General features: G+C 42.6%; 1 protein-coding gene across 1 annotated transcript in view; it reads left to right on the top strand.

Moving 5' to 3' along the window:
* Positions 1-25,063, top strand: part of LOC147747152 (metalloprotease TIKI2-like) — a 580,526-nt gene that overhangs the window by 440,792 nt on the left and 114,671 nt on the right. The window contains exon 5 of the mRNA XM_086952399.1: positions 16,630-16,720. Coding sequence (XP_086808525.1) covers positions 16,630-16,720 — 91 coding nt within the window. The remainder of the gene's footprint in view (positions 1-16,629; positions 16,721-25,063) is intronic.

Genomic DNA, 25,063 nt, shown 5'->3' with positions numbered 1-25,063 from the left:
ATAACAGTTTCATATTATGTACAATTTCATTTCCACATTACGATGTTTGGCTAACCTTAACAGATCTCTAATACAAAGGTTCTCCTAGCCGAACTAACATCCTACAAAACATTTGACTTGAAATTGTACATCCTAACGTTAAGGGCCAACGGCAAGGTCGTAACCGGTGTCAGATCCCTAAACCAGAAATAACCCCCCTCACTTGTGAGGAGATCGACCGCACAGAGGCGTACCTCAAGTGCATCTACCAATTTCCCTTGGACTTGACGGGGGCCCCAATGAACTGGACGCCATTTAACAGTCGTCCGAGGACTCGTGTGAGGTGTCTAAAAGGTAGCGTAAACCCCCTCCCGAACCCCACACAACTTACCGCATCTGCCGTCGCAGATGTCCTGGCCCCGGGAAATTCCCCAGGAGGGCCCGTAGCCCCTCCTATCCAGGAAGGGGCCTTGACCACCTTTCCTTTCCTTCCGGCGGCCTATCCTTAGAAGGGACCGCCTCCCCGTTGAGGGGCCAATGGCCACCTCCCCCGAGCGCTCCCATCCGTAATGGGTGACGCACCCCCATAGGGATCTTCCAATTACTGCTCACCGATCATGACCTTACCGCCACAGGCCGGATAGCTGACCGGCTATCCGGACCCCCCACAACAACTCCTGCCTAAAGGTCATGTTTTAAACTCTTTAGCCAAGCTATGAGGTCTCCTATGAGTAACTCATTCCCCACCCGGGACAAATGAACCCCATCCGCCAAATACATACTGTCCCCTTTGATACAACCATGCGAAACATAATGCAGTGTACTCGACTGAAACAATCTACTCAATTTGTTATTTATTTTCTTTACTGAATGATTCAGAGCAGAAACCGAAATAGCCCCCCGCCACACTTTCCGTGGGATCATATGGGACCAAGCAATTGTGCACCCTGGAACTCTTCTTGCCAACCAACTTACTGTGGAAAGCATTGCCTCAAGAAGGAGTCGTCTACCAGTGGCCACCAAATCATTGCCCCCAAGATGGACTATGACTATAGACGGCGGTGACCTTGTCCGCCCTAACAAACCCTCGAAAAAGGATTGAAACTGATCAACACAGAGCCCGCCCTTTCCGTAGAAGGACACCCTGTACCCGTATTCCCCAGCCACGTGAATCATGTCACCTGCTTTGAATACATCCGCGGCACGCCTCACGTATGAGTGGCCCACGACCCACATCTCCTTTTTCGCAGCCGGTGATGTCTGACCGCTGGTCCCCAGGTGTCGGGTCGACTGCACAGTCCGCCCCGCCTCGTAAGCTTGCGCAACTGAAAACCAAACAAAAACAAGAAGCGTGAGTACATCATTACAGCTTCACAACATGTGCAACCGCACATACCTTTTATAACAGTTCGAGGACCAACGCCCCACACGTTTTACTTCATCTACACTCAGACCCCTGGCTGTAGCCTCAGTAGCAGCCCCTATCCGAAAGGAATGGGTCCCGAACTCGCCGGGGTTCAAGCCCGCGGCCGAAATCGACACCTCAAGCATCCGCTGGAACTGAAACCTCGTCAGTGGGGTGGCGTCAGCGTGTCTCAACAAGGTCCCCCCCCCATGATGCCACCCTCTGCGCTAAATATTCCTCTATGCACACCACAGGGCACATGGAAGACCCAGGGATCCTCTGAATGATTATGCAGTCCCCATTTGCACCCTGATCGGTTTTGGACCTAACAAACGAGACTGTCATCGTCTCCCCCCTGACCTGAACGTGCTCCCGGCACAGTCCCCCCATCGTATCCTGCTTGTTCCTCGCCACCAATTCGCTTACCCGCATAGCCCCATGGAATGCTAGCGCAAATGCAGCTCGGAATAACACTGCTTCGTACTGGGATGAACACGTTGCCGGGAGTACGGACAATAACAGGGTCAACCTATCCAGACCTATCGGGTGCCTCTCATCTACTCTGCGACCCTCAAGGCGTTGCCACCCACGTAGCGCTTTCTGCACCACAAAAGACGCTGTCGGGTCCTGGATCCCATGAGCCCTTGCCATAAAGGAAATGGCGGCCCGGTGTCTCTGGGCCGTAGCTACTGATTTTCCTGCCTGATGTAACGACAGCAAAAATCTTACGACAAGCTCTTCCTGTCCCCAAAACTCCCCCCCAGCAGAACCCAAAAAGGACAAATAGGAACGGAACGCCCCTTCATATGCCTTCCTTGTCCTGGGTGCTAAACTCTCTCCCACGAGGTTTTGTAGTTCGGGGCACCGAGAGACCAGAGAGCTTCGGGAAAGGGTGCTGCCACCAGGTCCGCTGCGGGCAGAAAACCCCAAAAGGCCTGCATACGGAAACGAGAAAGCGCATCAGCCGCTTGGTTCAGTACCCCCGGGACATGTCTTGCCCTAAAGAGCACATTCAACTGCATACACAATAACACAATTTCTTTGAGCAGTCTCAGAATCCATTTGCAACGTGCTGCCTGACTATTGATACACTCAACCACAGTCATGTTATCAGACCAGAAAACCACAGAGTGATCACGAAAACCCTCCGGCCATGTTTTCAAGGCCACCAAAATAGGGAAGAGTTCAAGAAAAGCAATGTTACTCGTCAGGCCGCACTCGTGCCACCATGACGGCCATTTTTGAGCCGACCATTGTGTACCAAATATGGCGCCAAAACCTACACTCCCCGCGGAATCTGTCCAAAGCCCCAGCTCCTCGGAGGACACTGCCGGTTTGTTCCAGACAATTCGACCATTGAAATCCGCCAGAAATGCCAACCAAATGCGCATGTCCTGGCGAACCTCTGCCGAGAGCCTCGTGCGGTGATGTCCTTCCTTCAGGCCGACCATGGCTTGTGAAATCGAGCGGGAACAGGGGCGCGCCATTGGCATTACTCTCAGGGCAAAATTCCACTGACCCACCACCTGTTGCAATTGATGCAAGTTCACTTTTGTCGCACGTATACATGTTTCAAGGGATGTCCTGAATTTTAACACTTTTTCCCTGGGTAATCTAAAACAGCCTTCTACCGAGTCGAGCTCGATCCCCAGAAATTCGAGCAAAGTTGAGGGACCCACAGTCTTACCTGGCGCCAATGGCACACCGAATTGTTTCATTAAGACACAAAATTCATGTAAAGCCTGTCCACACTCAGGATCCCCGGCTGCCCCCAAAAACAGAAAGTCATCGAGATAATGCATAACATGCTGAAAACCCGTCTTCCTTGTGAATACCCATTGCAGAAAACAACTGAACTTTTCAAAATAGGCACAGGATATCGAGCACCCCATTGGCATACATCTATCCATGTAATAGCAACCCTGAAACATAAAACCAAGGAGACGCTGATCGTCTGGGTGCACCGGGAGCAACCGGAACGCTGACTCGATGTCTGACTTTGCCATCAGCGCCCCGGGCCCCAGGCGGTTCAACATGGCAACGGCCTCATCGAAAGATGCGTACCGCACCGAACATACTTCCGGGTCTATCGCTTCGTTAACGGAAAGACCACGTGGGGCTGACAAGTTATGTATCAGCCGAAACTCACCCGGGTCCTTCTTGGGGACCACCCCTAGAGGGGAACAAACAAAGTTAGCAACTGGTGGTAAATCAAATGGACCGGCGACACGACCTCGAGTCACCTCCTTCCCAATCTTTACCTGTACCACCGCCGTATGCTGCAAGACCGACAGTTGATTTTTACAATTTGCTACACCCTGAAAATCCCCCACTGGAATGCGAAAACCATATGAAAACCCGTCTCGCAACACCCCAGCGGAAGCATGATCCGGGTATTCGTTGAGCCAAGGAATCATTGCCATGGTATCAATCGGAGTAGGTAAAGGCGCCCCTCGGACTATTTCAGACCTGTTTGGCGCTTCCCGTACCACCGTTATCACCCGTTTTGGCTCTGCACATGGACTCAGGATGGGATGGCTGCCCACACCCCCCACATTCATGTCTGAACTTGCATGACCCCTGGGGCCTCGTGCATTTTCCCCTGTTAAAATTCCAACAAATCCCCTTTTTACCTGCATTGCCACTCGGCTTCGAGTGGTATTCGTTACCCGCACCCGTCCGAAAGGGTGTCCCAGAGGATTGGCGGGAAGATTCCCCCCCCGTTACTCCCTGACAATGGCACTTTTAACATTCCTGAACTCTCCATTTTTTGCCATGAAACGGAGTCGTAACAATCCCAAGTTAGAACTGGGTCGTGCTCCTTAGCTTTTCTAAAAATATTGTCATAACAGAACCACTGATTGCCCCCGTACGATACGGCATACTCCATGATACGTGACTGATAAATAGGCACCTCGGTCAGCAACTCGGGCCTGCGCTCACCCATGATGGAGGTAAAAATGCCCCACGCTCTGCCCCAAGTACCTATGTTCTCATCAACCTTAAAGGCGGCCATTTTTGCGCGCCAAACACCCGGATGCATGAGCTCCTTTTGGCTCTTAACATGCTCCATCTCGTAATGGTCAGTAAGCAAAGAAAATATGTTCACATACTTATTCGCCCAAATCTTTTCCTTAATTTCCAGTGGAATGTGCTGAGCCACCTTCTCCCTTCGTGAAGGTACAGACCCCTCCCCCGCAATCGGCAATGGCCGCTTACCTGAACCAGATGCTGCATTTGCCGCCGAACTTGGGCCTGATGCATTTTCCGCCGCCGGAACTGGCGGGGTAACAGGAGATGGTGCCTTCGCAGCCTCTCTAGATTCCCGCAGTTGTCTCATTACTGCCCGGGCGTCTTCAGCCGTGGTGCCCTCACTATCTTTTCCCAACCATGCTGCTAATTGTGCCGCTAACTCGGGAGGCATATCTTCCCCGGTCACGGGGGTCGGGTGCCCCTCCTTCGGAACCGGGGTTGGCTCCTCGAGTGGGGTATCGGGGACCGGGGTTTCCCCCCAAGTGCCCCCCTTTTGGACCTCTTGCCTCTCCCACTAGGGACTACTCCTGGCAAAGCTGGTCCGATGACTCGCTTCGGTCCTCCCTCCCCATTCTTAGCCGCCATCTGCTTCTTCAAATCGGCTACCTCCTTTATGAGCATGCGGAGCATCTGATCGGTACCGACCCGCTTTCCGACCTTCTTGCCTGGCATTCTCAACGAAGATATCTGTAAGACAAAAAGAAAGATTACAACGCTCAAAATTGGCTCTTTGTTCCGTCTCGAGCTCACGTGCAGCGGGGAGGTGCAGCTTCAGAGCACAGGAACAAGAGGATGCTTTCTTGGCTTGTTGCTCCTTTTATCCGTCTTCAGGGCGGGCATAAACCCGCCCACGCCTGCCTCCGAGGGCGTGGCCAGCTGCGTCAGTGTCTAGGACAACCCACTCTAGGGCGGGAAAAAGGCGCGCCCCGGCTACGCCGCTTCGGGCATACCAGCCGAGACTCGCCTCCCGCCCAAGATGGCTTCCCGGGGGGATCGTGGTACTCCACCATACGTTCGGGGGGACCGAATGGTCGCCCCTTTCCAGACTTACTACACTTGCCTTGCCAATTCTACCCAAGGGCACTGTCCTTGCTATCCTCAGTCTTGAGGGTCAAGAACTCAGGGAAAGGAATGAAAATAATTTAATGACTTATTTCCATACTTTTTATTGATAGACAACAAAGTTTTCGAATACATATGGAACTTTGTCCTTTAAAAAAGAATGGTATACAGGCGACCATGAGCAACAGCAAGTGCGGATAAAGATTGTATGAATTTTCGTGATGGTAAAATTAGAACATGTCTTTATATGATGACGGCAAGGATATAGATGGCTAATGATACATTAGAAATTTTAAGGAAGAGCCACAGACCTGCTATAAAGATACATCTGGGGTAGGAAAAAAAGGGAGAGACAGAATGGAGGGAATGAGTATAGAACACAAAGGACAGAGAGAGTAAGAAGAAATAGGATCATAATGCCACACTTCCTTAGTCAACACTAATGTTTAGATAATTGTTGGGATGGAAAATTCCCTCAAAAGGTAATAAATGTGTACCCCTCCCCTGAGTGCCCCAACTGCGGTGATATCTAACCCTGGGCGGTGAACTCGCTTGCGGTCGTGTGCCAAAAATGAGCAGATATCCTTTCTATCAGGGTAATGATTCCACAGCCACATTTAGAGCTGGGCAACCACTGGGTTTCCGATGGAGGAGCCTCAGCTGACTTCATGCTCTATAAGACAGAGCAATTGCAGCATAAGTACCAGCACACATTGAATCAGAAGGCTTGTTCTAATTAGTGTGGGCCTTCGACGCAGTGGTGGTACCAGGCAGAGAAAAAGGAAAAATCCCACCATTTCAGAGACATCATTTTTAAAAATTGCAAACACAATTCCTTTTTTAGGGGTTTGTCTCTGATATAGAAAGAAAATGCTGAACAAACAAAATGCTAGTCTGTTCATCAAGCCGCCATTGAATGGTGGGATGACCACACTGCCCAAGGTTGCTGAAAGTCCTGTCACTGTGTTGTTGGGCACTTTTGCTAGAAAAGAAAACCCTGCTATTTTTGTGGGGGGTTTTGATTATGTTAAGTGGATCTGACAGTTTTTGCAGAGGCAGTGCCTCAATGGTTGCAGATATTTAAGGGCACAACCATCAAAGGCAAGGGAGGCCTAACGATTTTTAGTTGGATTTCAACATTTTCTTACCCTAAAAAAACCTCAGTACTACAAGCCTAATGCAGTACCTATATTAATGCTAGTGCTATAGTTAAAACAAATCGTAGACGTTAGAGTACCTGGAGTAAAGCTTTACACTAGCGCCTCACACTATGACTTCCCAAATAATACTGTTTGCAAATGAATCCATTTCTAAGACCACTATCTGATTAATATTTGCAATCCTGCTCGTGAAATGGATTCCATCGGATTGCGTTAATCGTGACATCTGTTATTCACAATGTTATCACTAATGTAATGCAAATTATCATCACGTGCTGTATAAAATATAGTAGTCAGGCTACTACTATTATTCTTCATGTACTAATAGCATATCTTGTTGAAACAAATCAAATGTACAATAATCCCCTGTCTGATTTAGCTGTTTATTTTTGTCTTAGGGAAGGTAATACCCAGTCTGTCCCTGGTTCTTGTTGGTATTCCTAAATTTACATGGCAAACAACACCTTGTGATACCACTTTCCTACTCCTTCACTAGGTTTTACAGCTGCAAAATTCTCTGCACTGATGGAGGGGTAATCAACAGTAGTAAATGTATATTTGCCCACAAGGCATCGTTTTGAGCATTGCTTGCAAGCGTAAATGAGGTATTTTTAGGTCGAGCCTAGAGGCAGCGCGCATGTGCTGCTCTGCGAGGCATGCTGTATTGGAGTGTGCACTTGAAGCCCCACCCATATTTGTCATTGGCTTGTATTATTGTCCTTCGTCAATGGCTGGCTTCTGATTCATAAATAGGCTTGTTAGTCACTCCTTAGTACCGCCTTGTCTTCAAATGGAACCTCCCATGAAGACTGACCCTTTTAGTTTGGTTGTTACACAGTACGTGTTATGTAGTCTGTAAGCACTATTTTCTTTATTGAGTTTCTCTTACTGCAGGCAGTACATGTGCTGCTTCAACTGGAATCGCTTGTGTTTTTTTAAGCAGCACGTGCATGCTTTATCTTATCTTATGGGTTTTTAAAATTAACAACATGGGCATTTACAATGGCAATAGCTCAAACTTGCGTAAATGCGAGACCTATTGCATTCCAGATGCTTGTTTAAGTTTGCAACTGAAACTTCATTTTTGAATAGGCCCCATTGCTAGGAAGGACATTGGATATGCACTTTTAATCTACTGTTTTGAGCTCCTTTATAGTTGGCCTTAAGTGAAACTTGATGATTTTCCCTTGCTTAAGAGCATGGATGGATTAGAATTTCTTCAGAATATTGACCCCTCTTTGCATACTTGAAGCTCAGATGCTGTGATGCTCTAACTTCTGGTGTTATGTTCACTGCCAGTGAAGTCCTGTGTCTTTGTGAGTATTCTGGAGATGTTTCAGTCACAGCCTATGCTGATGATGTGGGCTTTAGTGGTAACCCATGGAGGGTGATCATGGAAAGAGCTATTTTCATTCAGAGAAGTGAGCCATGTTCCAATAATAGAAAGTGTACCTAGGATGTACATGAGATTTATTTTACAATGGATGTGCTGCACATTACTTCAACTGGATGGATGTGGATGGCATTCCTAGAGTGGATGGCAGGTGAAATGGAATTGGAGGTGTGTGGGAACTGGAGAGAATGAGGTGCATGTTGAGTAGTTGTTGCCTGGTAGATTAAACATTCCATTCACCATAGCATGTCAAATAGGGCGTCTAGTCATTTACCACACCAAGAATGTACAGAAGTGAGTTAACATTGAAATAAAAGATATAAAACTGATGACCAATTCCTCCACCACACAGACAGCTGCATCCAGAATGTTTTACGACCAATTTAGTCAAGATAATCTATCAAATGACTTTGGGCACCAGGTGCCACACAGACATCCAGATACCGCTCCCACACAACTGTTAAAAAAACTAAGCAGGTCAGACTTACAGAAACAACTACCCATATGATTCCCACTCACATTTCACACATTCCACTAGTATTACTTTCTTGTGATTCATCCCTCATCTCTGCCCCAACATAGCCACATAAGAAGACCCAAGAGCTAGTGGTCCCAACAACTCTGACTTGTGGCTTGGGTACCATTCAGCACACAGTGGTTACCTTTTGTGCACCCTTTCTGGTGTTCCTTATGGCAGTGGCCAGTGTTCATCTACAGCTCACCCACAGCATCTCACGGACTACTGCACTGGCTGCCTCGGAGAGCTCCAAAAAAACAACCAATTCCTGCTAAAAAGTCATAATTTACGAAATGTGTAATAAAATGAAAGAGACGGATTAAGAGGGTATACTTTATGAATTAATGCTGCTATAAATGGCAAGTGTGAGCACGTGAATTCTCCCAAAGTTCCAGTTCACCGCATGCAGTCTTTGTGCAGAAAGCTGAACTAGACAAGAATGCTATTTTGTGTCCAAAATGATCCGTGTGGTAAGGAAATGAGAAAGAAACTCAGGTCACATTAACCTAAAAAAAGCAAGATAATGCAGTCGGCGTATGCAGCGCTGTCCTTGAGAAGAACGTTTGCACTGGGTCGTTATGCCTTGTGCACAACATAAAATATGACACGACGGAGCGTGCATTCTTTCCATCAAAATGTTTTCCTTGCAAGGTCATATAAATATAATGCATTCGAAATTAACATTACTGCTGTGCCAGAATTATTTCGATTAAGATAGAGCAGACTCAGGCCAGTTGCCAAAAGCTTACACTAGATACATTTTGTAATGGCTTGTTAGGTCACCTTGGCCTACCATGTCATTGGGACACACTAAGGGGCACAGTTACAATGAAATGTTAGAGCTCGTAGCTGCGCCAAATTTAGCAGCGCCTCGCTCCGACATTTCCAAAATGCAGGCTTGCACCATATTTACAAAAATACGGTGCACCCCTGTGTTTTGCCTAGCGCTGGCGCTAAAATGAGCTCCCTAGTGCCAACGCAAGCACCATTGCACCATAGTGCATGGGTGCCTGTGTTGCAGGGAATGATTATTTATGTGCACATGAGCAATTCATAATGGTGATGTGTTACTTCTAAGTGTGCTGCTAAATGCAGCACATATTGAACTAGGAAATCATAATTATTTAACCCCTTCGCTGCGGCAGCTATTCCGCCGCAGCGCTAAGGGGGAGGCGGGGACCCGCGGCGCTCCCGTGCTCGTGACGGAAATGCTCCGCTTTGGCCCGTGGTTGAGCTGTGCTTGTGACGGAACGGTTCCATCACGGCCCCGGCCGCTGTTTAGAACATCAGCGCAGGCGCGGAATTCGCACCGCGCAGGCGCGCGGGTCGTCAAGGAACCGTTCCGTCACCAGCACAGCCCACCCGAGGCTTGTGACGGAACGGTTCCGTCACGAGCATGGGAGGGGATAATGATGGTTAATATGCAGGAAGGGGAACCTTTCTGCACATAAACAATCATTAATGGCATTTTGCTCTTTCTATGTGTGCTGCACATAATGACCAGCAAGACAAGCTGTGTGTTGTGTCTAGGTCAGAAGCCTCCCAGTAAAGGATCCAGAAAGTTAGTAGCTCCTCTTTCGGTCTTTGGCATATCTGAGAATTGGATCTCTGCTTTTTCAAAATGGAGTTCATAAATGGAGAATGGTGGGAGCTTGTTAGATGGTTCTTACCCCCACCAAGCTCCTCTGGCGATGTTTTGCGCAATGACCACACAGTACAAAGATAGCAATAATAGAAGCACAAATTAGTAATAAAATCACAAAAATAGGATTTAGAAATGTAGGCTACAGTTTTAGAAATCTCCTTATCGATAATGTTATTCACCTCAGGTATGTGGATTCTCATGGTTAGCTCCCAGATTATCGCATTACATCAATGATCGCATTAGATTGAATCTCAGTCTCTATAATGCAAAGCCTCTTGAGAAAATGTTTTCGCAAAGGGCCCCCTAAAGCTGACATGCATGGGGAAACTCGGGTTTTTGGGATTGTAGAAGGTGTATAAATGGGGGGCTTATTGAACTGTATTGCACAGTGGGTATTGAACTGGGACATAAGGGCTAAAAGTGTGGCCTTTTCTGTTTCCCCTTCACTCCAGGTTCCTAGAGCCCCTTCTCACTGTTGACTCCTGCATTGTTTCTGCCGGAACCACACAGTCTCCTGCCTACACTTTCCCCTGTATTCGTCACTTTCCCTCCCTCCTACTTGCCACTGCTATAACCCTCCAGATACTTGCAGCATGTCTTTTCAACATGATATAGTTTGAAGACCTCTGATCTACTAGCACATTATTCTTCTGTAGTTAACTGTCCCTATTGTGTCTCCCCTCCTTCCAGACTTCTACTTTATTCTATTATATTATGCTACATGTGATATTCTTTCGGCATCTACAAAGCACTCAACTACACCTGTGGATAGGTTTGCCCTCTAAAAAATATCAAATAAATAAAAATAAATCAAGAAATAAACCTAACAATATAGTTGACCATGCTGATTAGCACTTGTCATAATTAACACCGATGAAAAATCATTTGTCAATTATATACAACTCAGGAAAGTGTGTGTAGTGGATGAATACATCCATAAAAATAGTCCTCCATTGCTTTAGAATCTCATGCAGCTCTTCCAATATACTAGATATCTTCACTCTACTAACCATCACCCTAAATTCAATGATTTTCGTCTATGCTGAATGACTGGTTAATGTGTCTTAGCCCAGTCCTTTACTGATACTCGAAGCTTATTAGAAATAACAACCTTAGATTTCACAGACTCATCCAAATCTGCGTTTCAGTAAATAGACTATCTGTATCCTCTTCCACTTTTCTGTTCTCAGATGTTGCCACCATTAAGTAAAGGTAATGGTAATATGAAATGTACACATTTCTTTTAGAATACCAGGATACGTGTGCGTATACATCCTTCTTGTCTTTGACATGGTCGACAACAGAATCCTTTTTGATCCCACTGCCTTTGGAAATATAGTCTCGGGCACTTCTTGTATCATATGACATGTTCTTCAACTGAAAACAGCACATCAGGCTTGAAATCTGAACGTCTCTGCACTGCCATATACTGCTCCACATCATTTCCATTGGGTCTGTATTCTTACTCACCCTGTTCTTACTTTGTTTTTCATCTTGGAATCATGAAGGCCAAAATGTTCTACTTCCACCTTTATCTCAATGCACACAAACATCTCTGTGTCAATTTTTAAGCAGTAGTCATAGTTCAGCCGATAAAATAGGTCCGTTGACTGATAAATATATTGAGAGGTTTGTGTGTAACCAGAAGGCCAGAGGTATGAATCCAGGCAGGCCCACTGAGCCTTTGATCTTTCTGAAGTCAATAAAATGAGTGGCACTGAGTTGGGTAGTACTTACATGTCACCAGAATGTACACACCAGTCAATGTTAGAACATGCTATATAAATATTACGCATAGATTCATCAAAGACCCGTTTTGCGAGTCTTTATTAGCAATTCATAAGGAATCGCTATTACAGACTCGCAAAACGGGATTCATGTAGGAATCGCAAAATAAATTGTGATTCCTACACATTCCTTATTTGCGATTAGCAAATTGCTAATCGCAAATAAGGAATACTCCCCATTCATTCCTCTGGACCTAAAGGCCAAGCAGTTGAGCTAAAATACTTGTTGTTTGTTTGAACAAAGAAGCCCATTGCTGCTCACTACCTGTCCGTTCGTCAACCGTCTCCCAACTCTGCTCCAAACATTCCCTTGTGAACATTCCCCCTCTGCATTCCACATGCACGAGACGTCATGCATCGGTGCAAGGCAGGGATGCGTAACTAACCAGCAACATAAATAACATGTATAACGTAGGATACAACACACAACCCATTACAGAAAACATCACTCCTCTTACTTTTACACCCTTTCTGTCTACCTCTTGGCCCACTATGTGCTGTATCTCATATTCTCAAATGTAACAACTCTTCAGTGCAGATCTCCCCTGCTTTGTTGCTTTGTTTGCTCTTTGTATAGCACCTTTAACATAAAATGCACATATGCTACCTACAATCCTTTTAGTTTATGACTGCTTCAAATGAAAGACATTTACCATGTGGTGTTACACTCACTTCTCCAATATTCAAGGAAGCAAGGTGATTAAACTAACTCTTCCAAAAATCAACCTCAGCTGGGATCCTCATGAAAGACACATGCACATAGGAAATAAAGAGCAATCAGCGCTTAGAGACCCCTGTGGTTATAACGCGCCATATAAATTAAATAAATAATTAAATAAATAAATAAATTTATTGTTTTGGGCACTGTTGTTTTGTGGACTTCACAGTTAATCATTTTTTGAATTTCAAAATAAAAATTCTCACAGTAACTCATTTGTAATTCTCCTTACACAATTTGGCTGATCATGCAAATTTTCATTTGTAAAATAAAATAAACTGTTTTCAACTGACGTGTGTTTATTATTTGTATTTTATTTTAGTTATTATTTGTATATAAAATGGGAATTTAGGGAATATATGAGAAAGGTACAGGATTGAAGCAATGTATAAATGAATGGTATCAGGTAATCTCTCATACAATCTTATGGGAAAGTACTCTGCCTTTCCAAAATACTTCTCTACTATTAGAGGATGCACTAATGGTAACGTTATTGAACCTACTACATTTATTAAATTTTAAATTAGTAAGAGGTACTAAAAATCAAATTAGTTTACTAAAAAGTAAACCATTTGATTTGCTTAGGAAAAATCTGTGATGGAATTGTGGATATGCGGTAACATTAGTTAACTAAACCAAGTAATGTAAATCATCAATGAAACTAGAAGGTATATCCTCGGTGCAATACAGAATTTCTAGATTGATCGAAGACAGAAACAAAACCTCTCAATTAATAATTAGTGATTGTCAGATTCCTTTAAAGAACGAATCTTGAATGAGAATTTTAGAACAAACATTAGATTCAACACACCTACAGCTTCTTTGATGTCCACATTTTATTGGAGGACTATATACATGTTCTCAGTAAAAACAAAAGCCATTCGAAAACCAAGCATGATTAATTTCTTTTTTAAACTTGGTCCAATATCTAACATACATTTAGAGAATGTATTGGCATTATATTTACTGCAGCAACATCTTTAAATACTTAAGAACCTTTGAAAATAAAGATGCTTAATTTTTTAATGAGTAGCGAATCCTACCAAAATAATTATTTTTTTATAATGGCCTGCATGTCTGTGAAATTCACAAAGTCAACCAGCACTATATCATCAATGTAAGCGATGGAGAGTTAGAATAGTATGCTTACCTTGACAATATTGTCGTAGTTGTTTTTACTGAGTTGAGATATGTGCAGATCAATTTTTCTGTTGTCAGTATTTTGACACACAATTTTATCAGTGTTTACATCCTGAATTTTACTGGAGAATGAGTGTAAACTCCCAAAGTGTGGGAGGAAAATAGCGGAAATTATCCATGCTTCTGCTGCTAAAGATATGTCCCTGACTAAACGTGCTATTTCATTCAAAGTTACTTTAAGTTTGGATATTTTAGACAAGAAGCTTGGTCTGTGCATTTTTAATGGTATCAAAGTATTTGTACATCTGGATCATAAACTACCTTAAAACATCTGGATTCATATATTGTATTGTGTTTTGTGGTACACTGCAAGTTTTCAATAAAGAACATACATAATCGTATTGACATAAGTATGTAAAGATTGTTTCTCCATAATTATTCTACATGATTCTCGTCTGATTCAGTACCTTGCATTGCTGATATTGTTTATTCTCTCATCCCGTTTTGTGTTTTTCTATGTGTTGTTAATCCTTATGAGGACCAACAAAATGAAAGTGTATGCCTTAACCTTTTTTAGTGGTGTTACCCACAGTGGCATTATTACCTTATGCAACATCTCCAATTGGGGCGCTCAATTATTAGTTTATATTAAACATTAAATGAGAACTGAAAATGTAAAAAGTGCTGATTCAATATGGTTGAGAACCTTGATCATTGATGATGTTGCCTCGTGGAAATACCTACAAAGTGAACTATGTGCCCATTTCTATTAGTTAGGATAAAGAACTTGAGCAAAAACAAACTGGTCAAAAAAGAAACTGTCATGATACATAAACATATGATTGGCAGATGTGAAGTTGTAGTGGGCCAGGAACTTATTTTTAAAACATTTACAAGATTTCAAATATAGGTTATTGCTCCATGCATAGCACTGGGACAAGGCATTTGATTTTTTCCTTCTGCAGATTTCTGTGTTCAACCTGCGTATTGCAGGTTTCAATCACGGCAGGTCTGACTTTAGCTTCCATCCTTCTGACATCAATAGAATTAAGTACCCACTGTATCCTTCTGACATCAATCGAGTTAGGTAGTATTGTTAACATTGTTTGTGAAGTTGTTTTTATACATTTTCATTTGTGGTATACACAATCAGGGCTGTTCACAAATGCAATTTACACTTGGGAATAATTTACCAATGTAATTTAATCTCATACTTTTGAGTTACTTTAATACTTCGGGCTATTCACAAAATATAAGTGTAAAGATATTCATTTGTGTAAACTTACATGTCTCCACCCCAAAGTGTAAGTTACTACTGCCAAAAAAGAAACACTAGTAAGTATATCACTACACATGATCAACAACTATTACTGCAACCCCCTCCCATAGAAAATAACAGAGAGGGACTTAAAATAAAATACCACTGACATAATGCTAAGTTAAATTATTTAAAACAGTTAAGATTATAAATAAATGTAAGTTAATGTTAAACAAATATCTAAAAATAAAAATGTCTTATTTATTTATAACATATTTAACAACTTATTTGAATTTATAAATTAATGTAACATTATTTTTCTACATATAATTTCCTTCATTTTAATTAAACCTATATTCCAGTTTTATTCATCGTGAACATAAAATATTTGCTTTTTCTTTTGATGGGATTTTTAAATTCAAAATAATTTTTTGAATTCAAAATTAAGTTAATAATGCTGTGGCATTGCTTTCATTAAGTTATTTATTTACAATTACTTTTTTGTGCATGGGTGTTTGTGCCTCCCTAAACATCCCCTAACCATCACTGAACCACTCTTTATTTATCCCTAATTTATTAGTAAGTATGCCCCTTTTTTCAGTCACTCTCCCATCCCACTGACATTTAATACTTAGGAGCCGATTACGATGTCACTCAGAAACATTCCGACCGAATTGGTCTCTGAATGGTTTCTGATTCGTATTCAGAGAGTCCGAATGGTTCCGAACATCATTCAGTCAGGCTCCCATTGACTTCAATGGGAGCCTGTGTTCCGACCGAATACTAAAGCTCCCATTGAAGAAAGGGGTGGATGGGGAAAATTGTGCACCCTGTGGTGGGCACCCGATGGTGCCTGCCACATTGTGCATGGTTTGAGAGAGGGGACCCGTGGAAAGCTTTCTGAAAGACTGGTTCCAGATCAGATTCGGCCGACCTGAATGCCATTCGCAGCCTTTCCGACCAACATCATAATCGACCCCTAAGTAGTAAACCTGCATGTGTGAGCATCTCTAAATAGAAAATACAAGAGAGGTGAAGAGTGACTCCAGTAGGTTTGAGAATAATTTGTTTTAGTACATTAGTAGTACTATTGTAGTTCTATTAAATGTTTTACAAAATGCAGTTTGGGTGTAGGCCTCATTATTTATATTATTAATATTTACATTGGATTTATTACAATGTCAATGTCTTGAGGATAGATATCTAATAAAAGCATAATTTTACATTCATAACATTGTTAGTAAGAATGTAAATTTTATTAGACAATGTTGTCTGAACAACATGTTTGAAAAAAATATTTTTTGTTTACATTTGGATCTTACACTTTTCATTAGTCATTGATCCTAGACGCACCTACTTTATTCATGGGTTGTGTTTACTAGTCATGTTTGTGTACAAGAGACATACTGAACAGTGATACTGTTATGCCATTTTGTTTAAAATGTGTTCATAGTTTTTTGATATTGACCTGTTTTTCATATATGTCCACCAGTGTTGGACCTGATGTAGTGTTTTTGTTTGTTGCACTCTAGGCCACTTCCTCGGTAACCACACTGTCATTGATGTACTGAAGCGAGGAGGGTTTGAAGTGGAGCATACACCAGCAGGGCAGCCATTTCGAAAGTAAGTTGGCACTGAACTTTTCTAAATACTACTGTGTCTCCCAATTGCCTTTCACTGATTTTCAGTTGCTTTGTTTTCCATTTTTTATTCAAAATTGTATTCAATTATTATTGTCACGCATAGGGATTTCTGTCTCCAGTAATGTTGTACATATGATCCATATACATGACAACAATTAGGATAACAGCATCCTGTAATATAGACATATGAGAACAAGTAATAGTGTAAGGCTGAGCCTTATTTGAGTGAATGGACCGATATTGCCACTCCGCGTCCTTTGACAATGCATACGTATCTCAGAGGGGAACATTATCCATGAATGCCAGACTTCACAAAAAAAATACTGTAATGAATTACTAGATTACAGTATTTGTCATGTGGATACGTTTTCTATTTAGTAAAGAATGAATCATGTTTATGAGTAAACTGCTATTTGAATAATATGTTATGATTTCAATAACCTCAAAACATGCAAGACCAAATAGGGTGAAATATCTGATATTGTGTTTGATTACAATTGTTTAATGAAAAATATAAAATATGGATTATGTTCAGATGTCTATGGACAATTGCAAATTGCTCTATAGTCACTAACAGAAATTGTAATCGCCATGTGTGTATCTGGCCTCATCACTTCCCCCTTGTTAGTGTCAGAGCCTAAGGGGCCACAAGTCAATACACAAGTGTCACTTCCCCCAATCAGTGTCCCTGTGTTCAGTCCCTAAGATGTCACTCTTCTGGTATTGTGTCCTAGTGTCACTATCTTAGTATCAGTATCCATGTGTACTAGCATCCTTGGGCTAATGTCCCCCCTGCCATTTCCCAGCATTAGTGTCAAGTTCACGCGTCACTGTTCTCATGTCAGTATTGGTGTTGCCGTTTGAGTGACCCCTCCCCCAGTGTCCTTGTGTCAGTGTTGTTTTGCCAGTGTCGGTATTCCCACTTTATTGTCCTAATGTCAATGCCCCTTTGTCATTGCATTACTGCATTGTCCTGATGGCAGTGTTTGTCCTCCGGTGCCAGTGACAGTGTTGGTGCCTCTTTGTCGGTGTCCCATGTAATTGTTGGTACCGCTCTGTGAGTTTTCTATGCAAGTCTCCCTTTGCCATTGTATTTGCCTTAGTATCCCACTTGATGTCATTGCTTTTTATGAACTACTTTTATCATCCTATATATGCTTCAAATCACTACGGGGATGCGAGAGCCCTGGTGGCTGAACCTAAAGAGAGATGAGAAGAGATGAGCTGGTGATCTAAAATGGGTCATAGATGAGGAGCATTTATGCACAGTATACCTGAGCACACCTGTATCATTATTTCCAAAATCAGTTATATGGCTAGTTTGCAAAAACGATTAATAATGTCTCAGTGCCCTCCAGGTTTTTGTTTGGGGTCCAGAGGTTTTTCAAAAGGAGAAAGTAAATAGTCCAGACAGATCTTCTTTGGTTCAGGTTTGTTTTTAATTTCCACAATTTCATACGAAGAAAACAGCAGCCGACGCGCGTTTCCCCCTCAGGGCTTTCTCAAGGCTTATCGTTTGTTTCTCCAAACGTCTATGATTGTGAAGATTCCCTTAGATTTGTCACTCTTATTTGGATGGAAAGTATCACCGGATATTTGAGACGAATTTATACCAATTATTTATGCCCGTTTGCTCTCCTATTTTTCAATCATCAATATGATAGTTATGGCCCCAATGTGGGAATAGCTGTCCTCTTTTGAGTATCACATTTGATCCTAAAGTCCCATTCCATCCAATAGGTCGTTTTAAATTCCGTTCAGATCATGATAAATCCAAAAATGCGCTTTTCAAATCTTTAAGGCACAGAACAAAGCGCCCACTCGTGCTTCACGGTCGTATCCAGTGCCGGCTTTGAATTGTTGTGCATAGATGAGGAGCAGTTTAGAACCGATCATCAGAAAATGCACAAAATATTTTTGAGCTGGTTTCACAGTGCAGAACATGTCTCCAGTTTTAGCTGGCATCTTGGAGGTATTCCGTAGTGAAGTAGAGTAACATAGGCTAAGAGGTTGTGCTGAGGACAGTCTCTTGACTTTCCAGCACTGCTTCTGGCTGATACATTTGAGCAGGCAACAATTAGTAAGGGGTGCCCAGACCTAGGGTCAAGCTGGTGGACATCTTCCTTCTGGATTCTGGTGGATCGTTATTGGAGACCATTGTAGAGGCTTCCAGTTGCACCTTGGAACTCGCTATTTTTGCCTAATTATATATAAAATGTTCAGTTGTTACATTAAAAAGTAACCAGGAGAAATGTGTTTGCTTCAAAGTTATCATGGGCTCATTCTAAGGCCAGAGGAGCAGTATCACTGTGAAAGAGATTGCCCACCTATTTGTGAGTTTTACCAGGTGTTGGAAGGCATCTGGTAAAGCAAAGTGTGCTTCTGTGTACATTATCCTCCTGCTGTAAGCAGGGCGCGATTGTGTACAGTAACGGGCTCGAAATCAGGGACCTCGTGCCAAATTGGACCAGCTACTTCTGAGTAAGGCACGGTATTCGCCATTCCAGGCTATTACATTCTGGATGGCTGGTAATAGGAGTGAGAGGTCAGCTAGTACTGGGATCTCTGGGAGGTATCTGCAAGCCCTATTACCAGCCAGCTCAGAATGGGGGCCTTGGTGTACACAATTCCTATGCTGCAAAGTGATTCATGAGATGTCAGTTTTTACTAGACATATGTCACGACTGCAAGATCAAATGACGATTAATGTGGGATGTGGACAGCCTTTCCACATAGTGAAAGGTTTCTGTTTCTCCAGAATGTCTCACTTCTATAAGACTTGTTGGAAAATAGAGCTGTTTTAGTGGATACAGACACTTTGCTTTTGCAGACACTTCCAGAAATGGAAAGAAAACTTTAAGACCGGAGGTGTTGTTTCACTCAGGTTCTGTTTGCTCTCATGATATAAACCTGTCCTTTGTGTATGTCTCATCCCCGAGAGAAAAGGGCATTTTACAGATCTGGAGCTCGTTAAAGACTTGACGTCAAACATCCCTATGCTTATCTCTGTCCTGTGACAGCATTTAAAGAGCGCAGATTAGAATTTGGACATGATGGATCAGTATTTTTTGCTGATGCTTCCTTCGTCACCGTTTGCAGCTATGTTTACTTTACGGGCTAATATTTAGCTTTCTTTACTGTCCACTTTATATGCAGAGCCTTTTATTGGTCAGGAGGCGCTGCCGTTGAAACATCTATTAATCATTTCAAGAAATGCAAGTGTACACAGTGAGTCACGTCATGCACTGTATTCTCATTCTCAAATCTCTGGAGTCCAACCCCTGGTAAACTTTATCATTGCAAACAGGATGCACTACTCCAGTGTACAGAGCCATTAACTATTGGAGTTGTGGAGGTGTGGAAGAGGTGTGGCTCCGCGGCTAGGGCGACTGACTCCGGAATCTGGGGATCACGGTTCGATCCCTGACACCGGCAGCATGTTAGCCCAGCACCATGTGACTCTGGGCAATAGCTTGCTTAATCTTCCAGATGGCCCTTAGCGCCATGAGACCCTTGCGGGGAACGGGATTTTGATATCAATTTATGATTATGATAAATTTAATAAAGAATCCCATTCATCTGTTTTGGACCGCTTTTATCTGTACTTGAGGAAAGGACCACCCCCGCATTGGTTAGACAAACCCCATTAACTGACGCCACTCTGAAGAACCACTTACAACTGATGAAGTTTCAAGAGTTTATATAAAGATTAATTTGAATACGATACAATCCACTCAGGATAAAATCTCAAAAGAATACAAAATACAAAGTCAATTAATATATCAGTCGCTTTAAGCTTCGGTGTGAAGTGGTTCCTTCTGCGTCATCTGCAGTAAGAAAAAAATATCATCAAGTTAATCTGTCCCTACTCTATGCTCTACGTGACAACCCTACTTCGCAAGTTTCTTCCCTAAAAAGGTGTCAGCAGTTTGACTTCCGAAGAAGTTCAAACTCTCTTAGCCTCTAAAGGAAATCTTAAGTTTCAGAAGCAGTACCCTATCTGCCTACCCATCCGCTCTCTAAGGGTCCTCGGCCTACTGCTCCCTTGCGCTCCGATGTCTCAGCGCATCTGCTCAAGGCATCTACCCTTGCCTTTGCTTTGAGCAATTCGTCTCGCTGTTCCTAATCTCCCAATTGCTAATTGCTACCTCCTCCCCGGGGTGCTGTCCCTAAAATACACAATCACCGTGTGGGTGGAACGCCCCTTGACGCCCACCACGGACTTTCCCCGATGATGTCAACTTCCTGCTTCTTCCATTGGTCCATTCCTTGCGTCGTCCGTTAAGTTGACCCTTCTCCTCTGGATGTCATCTTCATCATTTCATCGTCGACATTTATCGATTCTTTCAGATCATGTAACATATGAATTTTAGACAAGGCCTTAACTTTATGTCTCTTAACTTGACCCTGCTAGGTCCTGTGAATGGTCTTGTCAAAACATAGTCCACATTCAAAGTGTCTCTCCTCACGTTCGAGCAATAAGCTCCGTCCGGCATTGTCACCTTAAATCTAACAAGTGCTAGACTTCTCGGCTCTCGCGTCCACTTCAAGCTATTTACGACCTTCACAGGCCCTCTAAATTACATTCATGTGACTATGCTCCTTCGAACTCTTGACCAGTTAGGTTACACACACAAATGACCTAAACTCTTCCAGCATTCCTACAAAACCTTCTACACAGTATAACCTTTGGCATACATTTATATATTCGTATTTTAGCAAAAGCCCTAGTTATACTTATATACATTCTACATCAAATATAAGTAATACATAGAATACGACAGTATAGAACATAACTTATGCATTTTCCTTGGTTACATCTTTATGTGAGTTCTCTTGTACATTTATCCACGTTTCTCCATATTTACGTCTTTCCACGTTATGTTCCTCGCCGCTTCTTCAAATGTAAAGTTACACATTTAAGGTTACACACGTACACGAATTCTACTGTGCACATTCAATATTTCCTAAGCATTTCTACACATTTCTATACATTTCCATTATGTATACGGGTTTTCTAACTCTAATGCATTTTAACGTATGAATACATTTACATTTCCTATACCATGTTATCACGTTCATTGGTCTTTATGCTATATTCGCCAACTTTACATTACGATATGCGTTTCATTCCTACGTTTATAACATACATGTCTAGATATGGTTACTATATACTTTCTATTCAAATTGCGCTCTCTCAGTTCCCCCCTTTGATGACTTTTAGGAGTCATCACTAAAAGCAATTTGAATACATTACTTATACCGAACTAGTTACATCAGTTCCTCTTTTCATCGACTCAAGTGTTCTCAGACTTTTATACTGTTGATCTTGTAGAACAGCTAGTCTCCTTTCTTGGTCTCTCATCGATCTTTGTAACTGGTTCGACCTATACCATTTATACAATTTTACTAATCCTAATAATGTAATTATACAAATTACTACTATTAATACAGGCTTTAAAATGTACCAAACTATACCTTTGCCTATATTAGCAAACCAACTTCCAACCTTTCCCACTCCATTTCCTACTTTTTCCCAAACATTTACTTTTGCTAAATCTTCAATGTCTTGATGAATTTGTGTAATGTTCTGTATGACTTTCTCAAGTGGTTTTGAATTATCAGGAATATAAGTACAACATTCCTGAACTTTCAAAGCTTTACAAACTCCGCCTTCTTTTGCTAATATTACATCTAAAGCAAGTCTGTTTTGTAAAACTATTGCTCTAATCGACTGCATTTCACCCTCTACTAACATTAATGATCTTGCAGTGCTGGCAGACAATCTATCCACAACTGTCGCTAACCTTCTAATCTTAACATCGTTAAGAATCAAACCTAACAATGGAAACATTGCCCCAAATACATCTCCTACTACTTCTGCATCTCCTACTTCCCTTTTCGTTCTCCTCGAAGCCTTTCCTTCTATTATCGCCAAATCCTTTGCATGATATATTTTGGGGAAGACAATTGCCAAGTAACACGAACCATACCAATTATCTGGAAGTTTTACATAGGCATTTCTCCCACATACAAAATACACATTCGGAATAGCTTGCATCCCTTTCATAAAATCCTTTGTGTAGTACTCCAGTCTGAAAGAGTGCTCACAACTAACTTCACCTACAAATTCACTCTCATAATACGTTTTGCTTCGAGTTAAACATAACTTCCCTTTCTGCATTCTATCCAATGCTATTGGACCATTGCTACCTTTCTTTTTATGTGCCTTCTCTTCTTCTGTCCAGTCTATTTTCCATTGTCCTGACATTTTTAGAATTTTCTGCCGTCTGCATCGATCATCTACTTGTGCTATAAACCTCTTCTCTACCTCTGATACTTTGCAAGTCAGATTATTTCTACGTGCGTATGATGTATCTAATGTGTCCCAAGGAAGAAAGAATTTAGCCAGTCTATCTTCCTTTTTGTAATAGTCCCACTTATTCATTTGCTTATAATTCGGAACTTCAGGCAGTACCGAATCATAATTTGAAAAGTAGTACTCAAACCCTTCTCTACCATAAAATATACTAAGCAGTAAACTACAAGTTATCCCATAAGTTAAAGGGAGATGGTGATATCTAATGCCTTCGTCTACAGAAGCCGGCAATTGCATACAAACGTAGCAATCTTTGGCCTCCATGGCATCGATATATTCGTACAATAATTTGGCATATGCATTTGACCTAAAGTTTCCCTGTGACTCATCTATGTGTAATCTACGAGCTTCATCTGTAAGTAACGCCTTTTCACGTGTAACAGTGCTCTCCTCCTTCTTTCCCACAAGAGCAGGTTTCAAAGTCGTTACAATTTTTACATTTGCTATTCTTTTATCATTTTCATGTCCTGTCATGTAAGATATCGTTACTACTATGATTATGAGAAATATCACTATTGCTATAAGTGTACCTACTATACATCTAGCTTTTCTGTTTGGGTTGCCGTTCTCCATGTTATCCAAACAGCGTACCTCGTTCTCTAGCGAAAGTTCTCTTTCCAGTCTTTGGTTGCTTGTTTGCTTTCACAGTCTTTAAAGTGCTTTTTATTTACAGGTATTTTTCACAACAATGTCTTTTTCTTTTCTTTAGCAGCAGACAACCCTAGCCCTTCTCCGTCCTCTAAATGTAATCCCTAATTTTATTCTTCTTTCCACTCGGCGCTAGGTTATCTTCTTCTTTATAACATACATACAAAAGTCTTTTATGCATCAACAATTATTGTCGGACCTGCAGCTTTCACAACAATAATTAACAGTTCAAAACGAATAACTTTTTCTTCGTCTTCGGTCATTTGCTGACCACCTGTTGGAAATTGTAGTCTTTTTAACACTAAATCTTGAATCTTACTCAAACGTGGGGGTCGGGGAAGTGTGAAAGTCAGTAACCCCTCAGTCTCAAGCCCAGGCGCCAACATCCATATCTCCACTGTCACGACTGGATCGAGAGTGGTTACCTTCACACTCTTCACTCTCCCAGATTTCTGTCCCCAATACATCTGCTAGGTAAGTCCACTCTGGGGTGGCGTACCTTCTGCAGGGCACACGTACCCTTCTTGATCTTCGTGGACTCTCAGTTCCTGAATCTGTCGTCTCGTCCTCCTGATCCGATTCTTCAGCGATCGGGGCAAGAGTTCTTTCCTTTTTCCTTTCCGAACTTGGCCTTTTCCTTCTCTCCGGCCAACTAGCTTCTTCACTCTTTGTCTTTCCGCTCCTTGTTCTAGGACCTGTCTCTTGGTCACTCTCAATTTGCTCGATATCTGTGTCGGATTCCCAATTACTTTCTTCTCCTGAGGCAACTTCGGTCCCACTCGTGTCCTGACCTTCGTCGCCCTGTTCCAACACAGTTTCAGCTTCTTCGATCACCTCCACAGCTTGGCTTTCCCCCTCTATGACTTCTCCGCTTCCCGCCGGATTCTCATCCGAGAGAGGAGCTGTGTCTTCTGGAGGTGTTGGCACTCTTCGGGTGTGTGAGGCATGTATCCAGTTTGGCAGACCTCCACACTTCACTGCAGTATTCGTTACAAGTATGACTTGAAACGGCCCTCGCCAACGCACGTCTAAGCAGTTCTTCCTGACATGCTTCTTCACCAGGACCCAGTCTCCTGGACTCAGGTCATGGCACAAGTCTTGTATTGATGGAACCTCTGCAGCCTGGACCTGGAGGGACACAGAATTTACGGCATCAGATAGTCCCTTGCAGTAATCCAAGATCAAATCGTCTGTGATGTTCACTAGCGCTGCAGTCGGAACCGATGGCAATCTCATAGCTCTCCCCATTAACACTTCATGTGGAGAGAGGCCTGTTCTTCTATCAGGTGTGCTACG

The sequence above is a fragment of the Lissotriton vulgaris genome, chromosome 1_1 (genome assembly GCF_964263255.1).
Source record: "Lissotriton vulgaris chromosome 1_1, aLisVul1.2, whole genome shotgun sequence".
Lineage (NCBI taxonomy): Eukaryota > Metazoa > Chordata > Amphibia > Caudata > Salamandridae > Lissotriton > Lissotriton vulgaris.
Note: the sequence above shows the minus strand (reverse complement) of the source record. Positions and strands in the feature narration are given on the sequence as shown.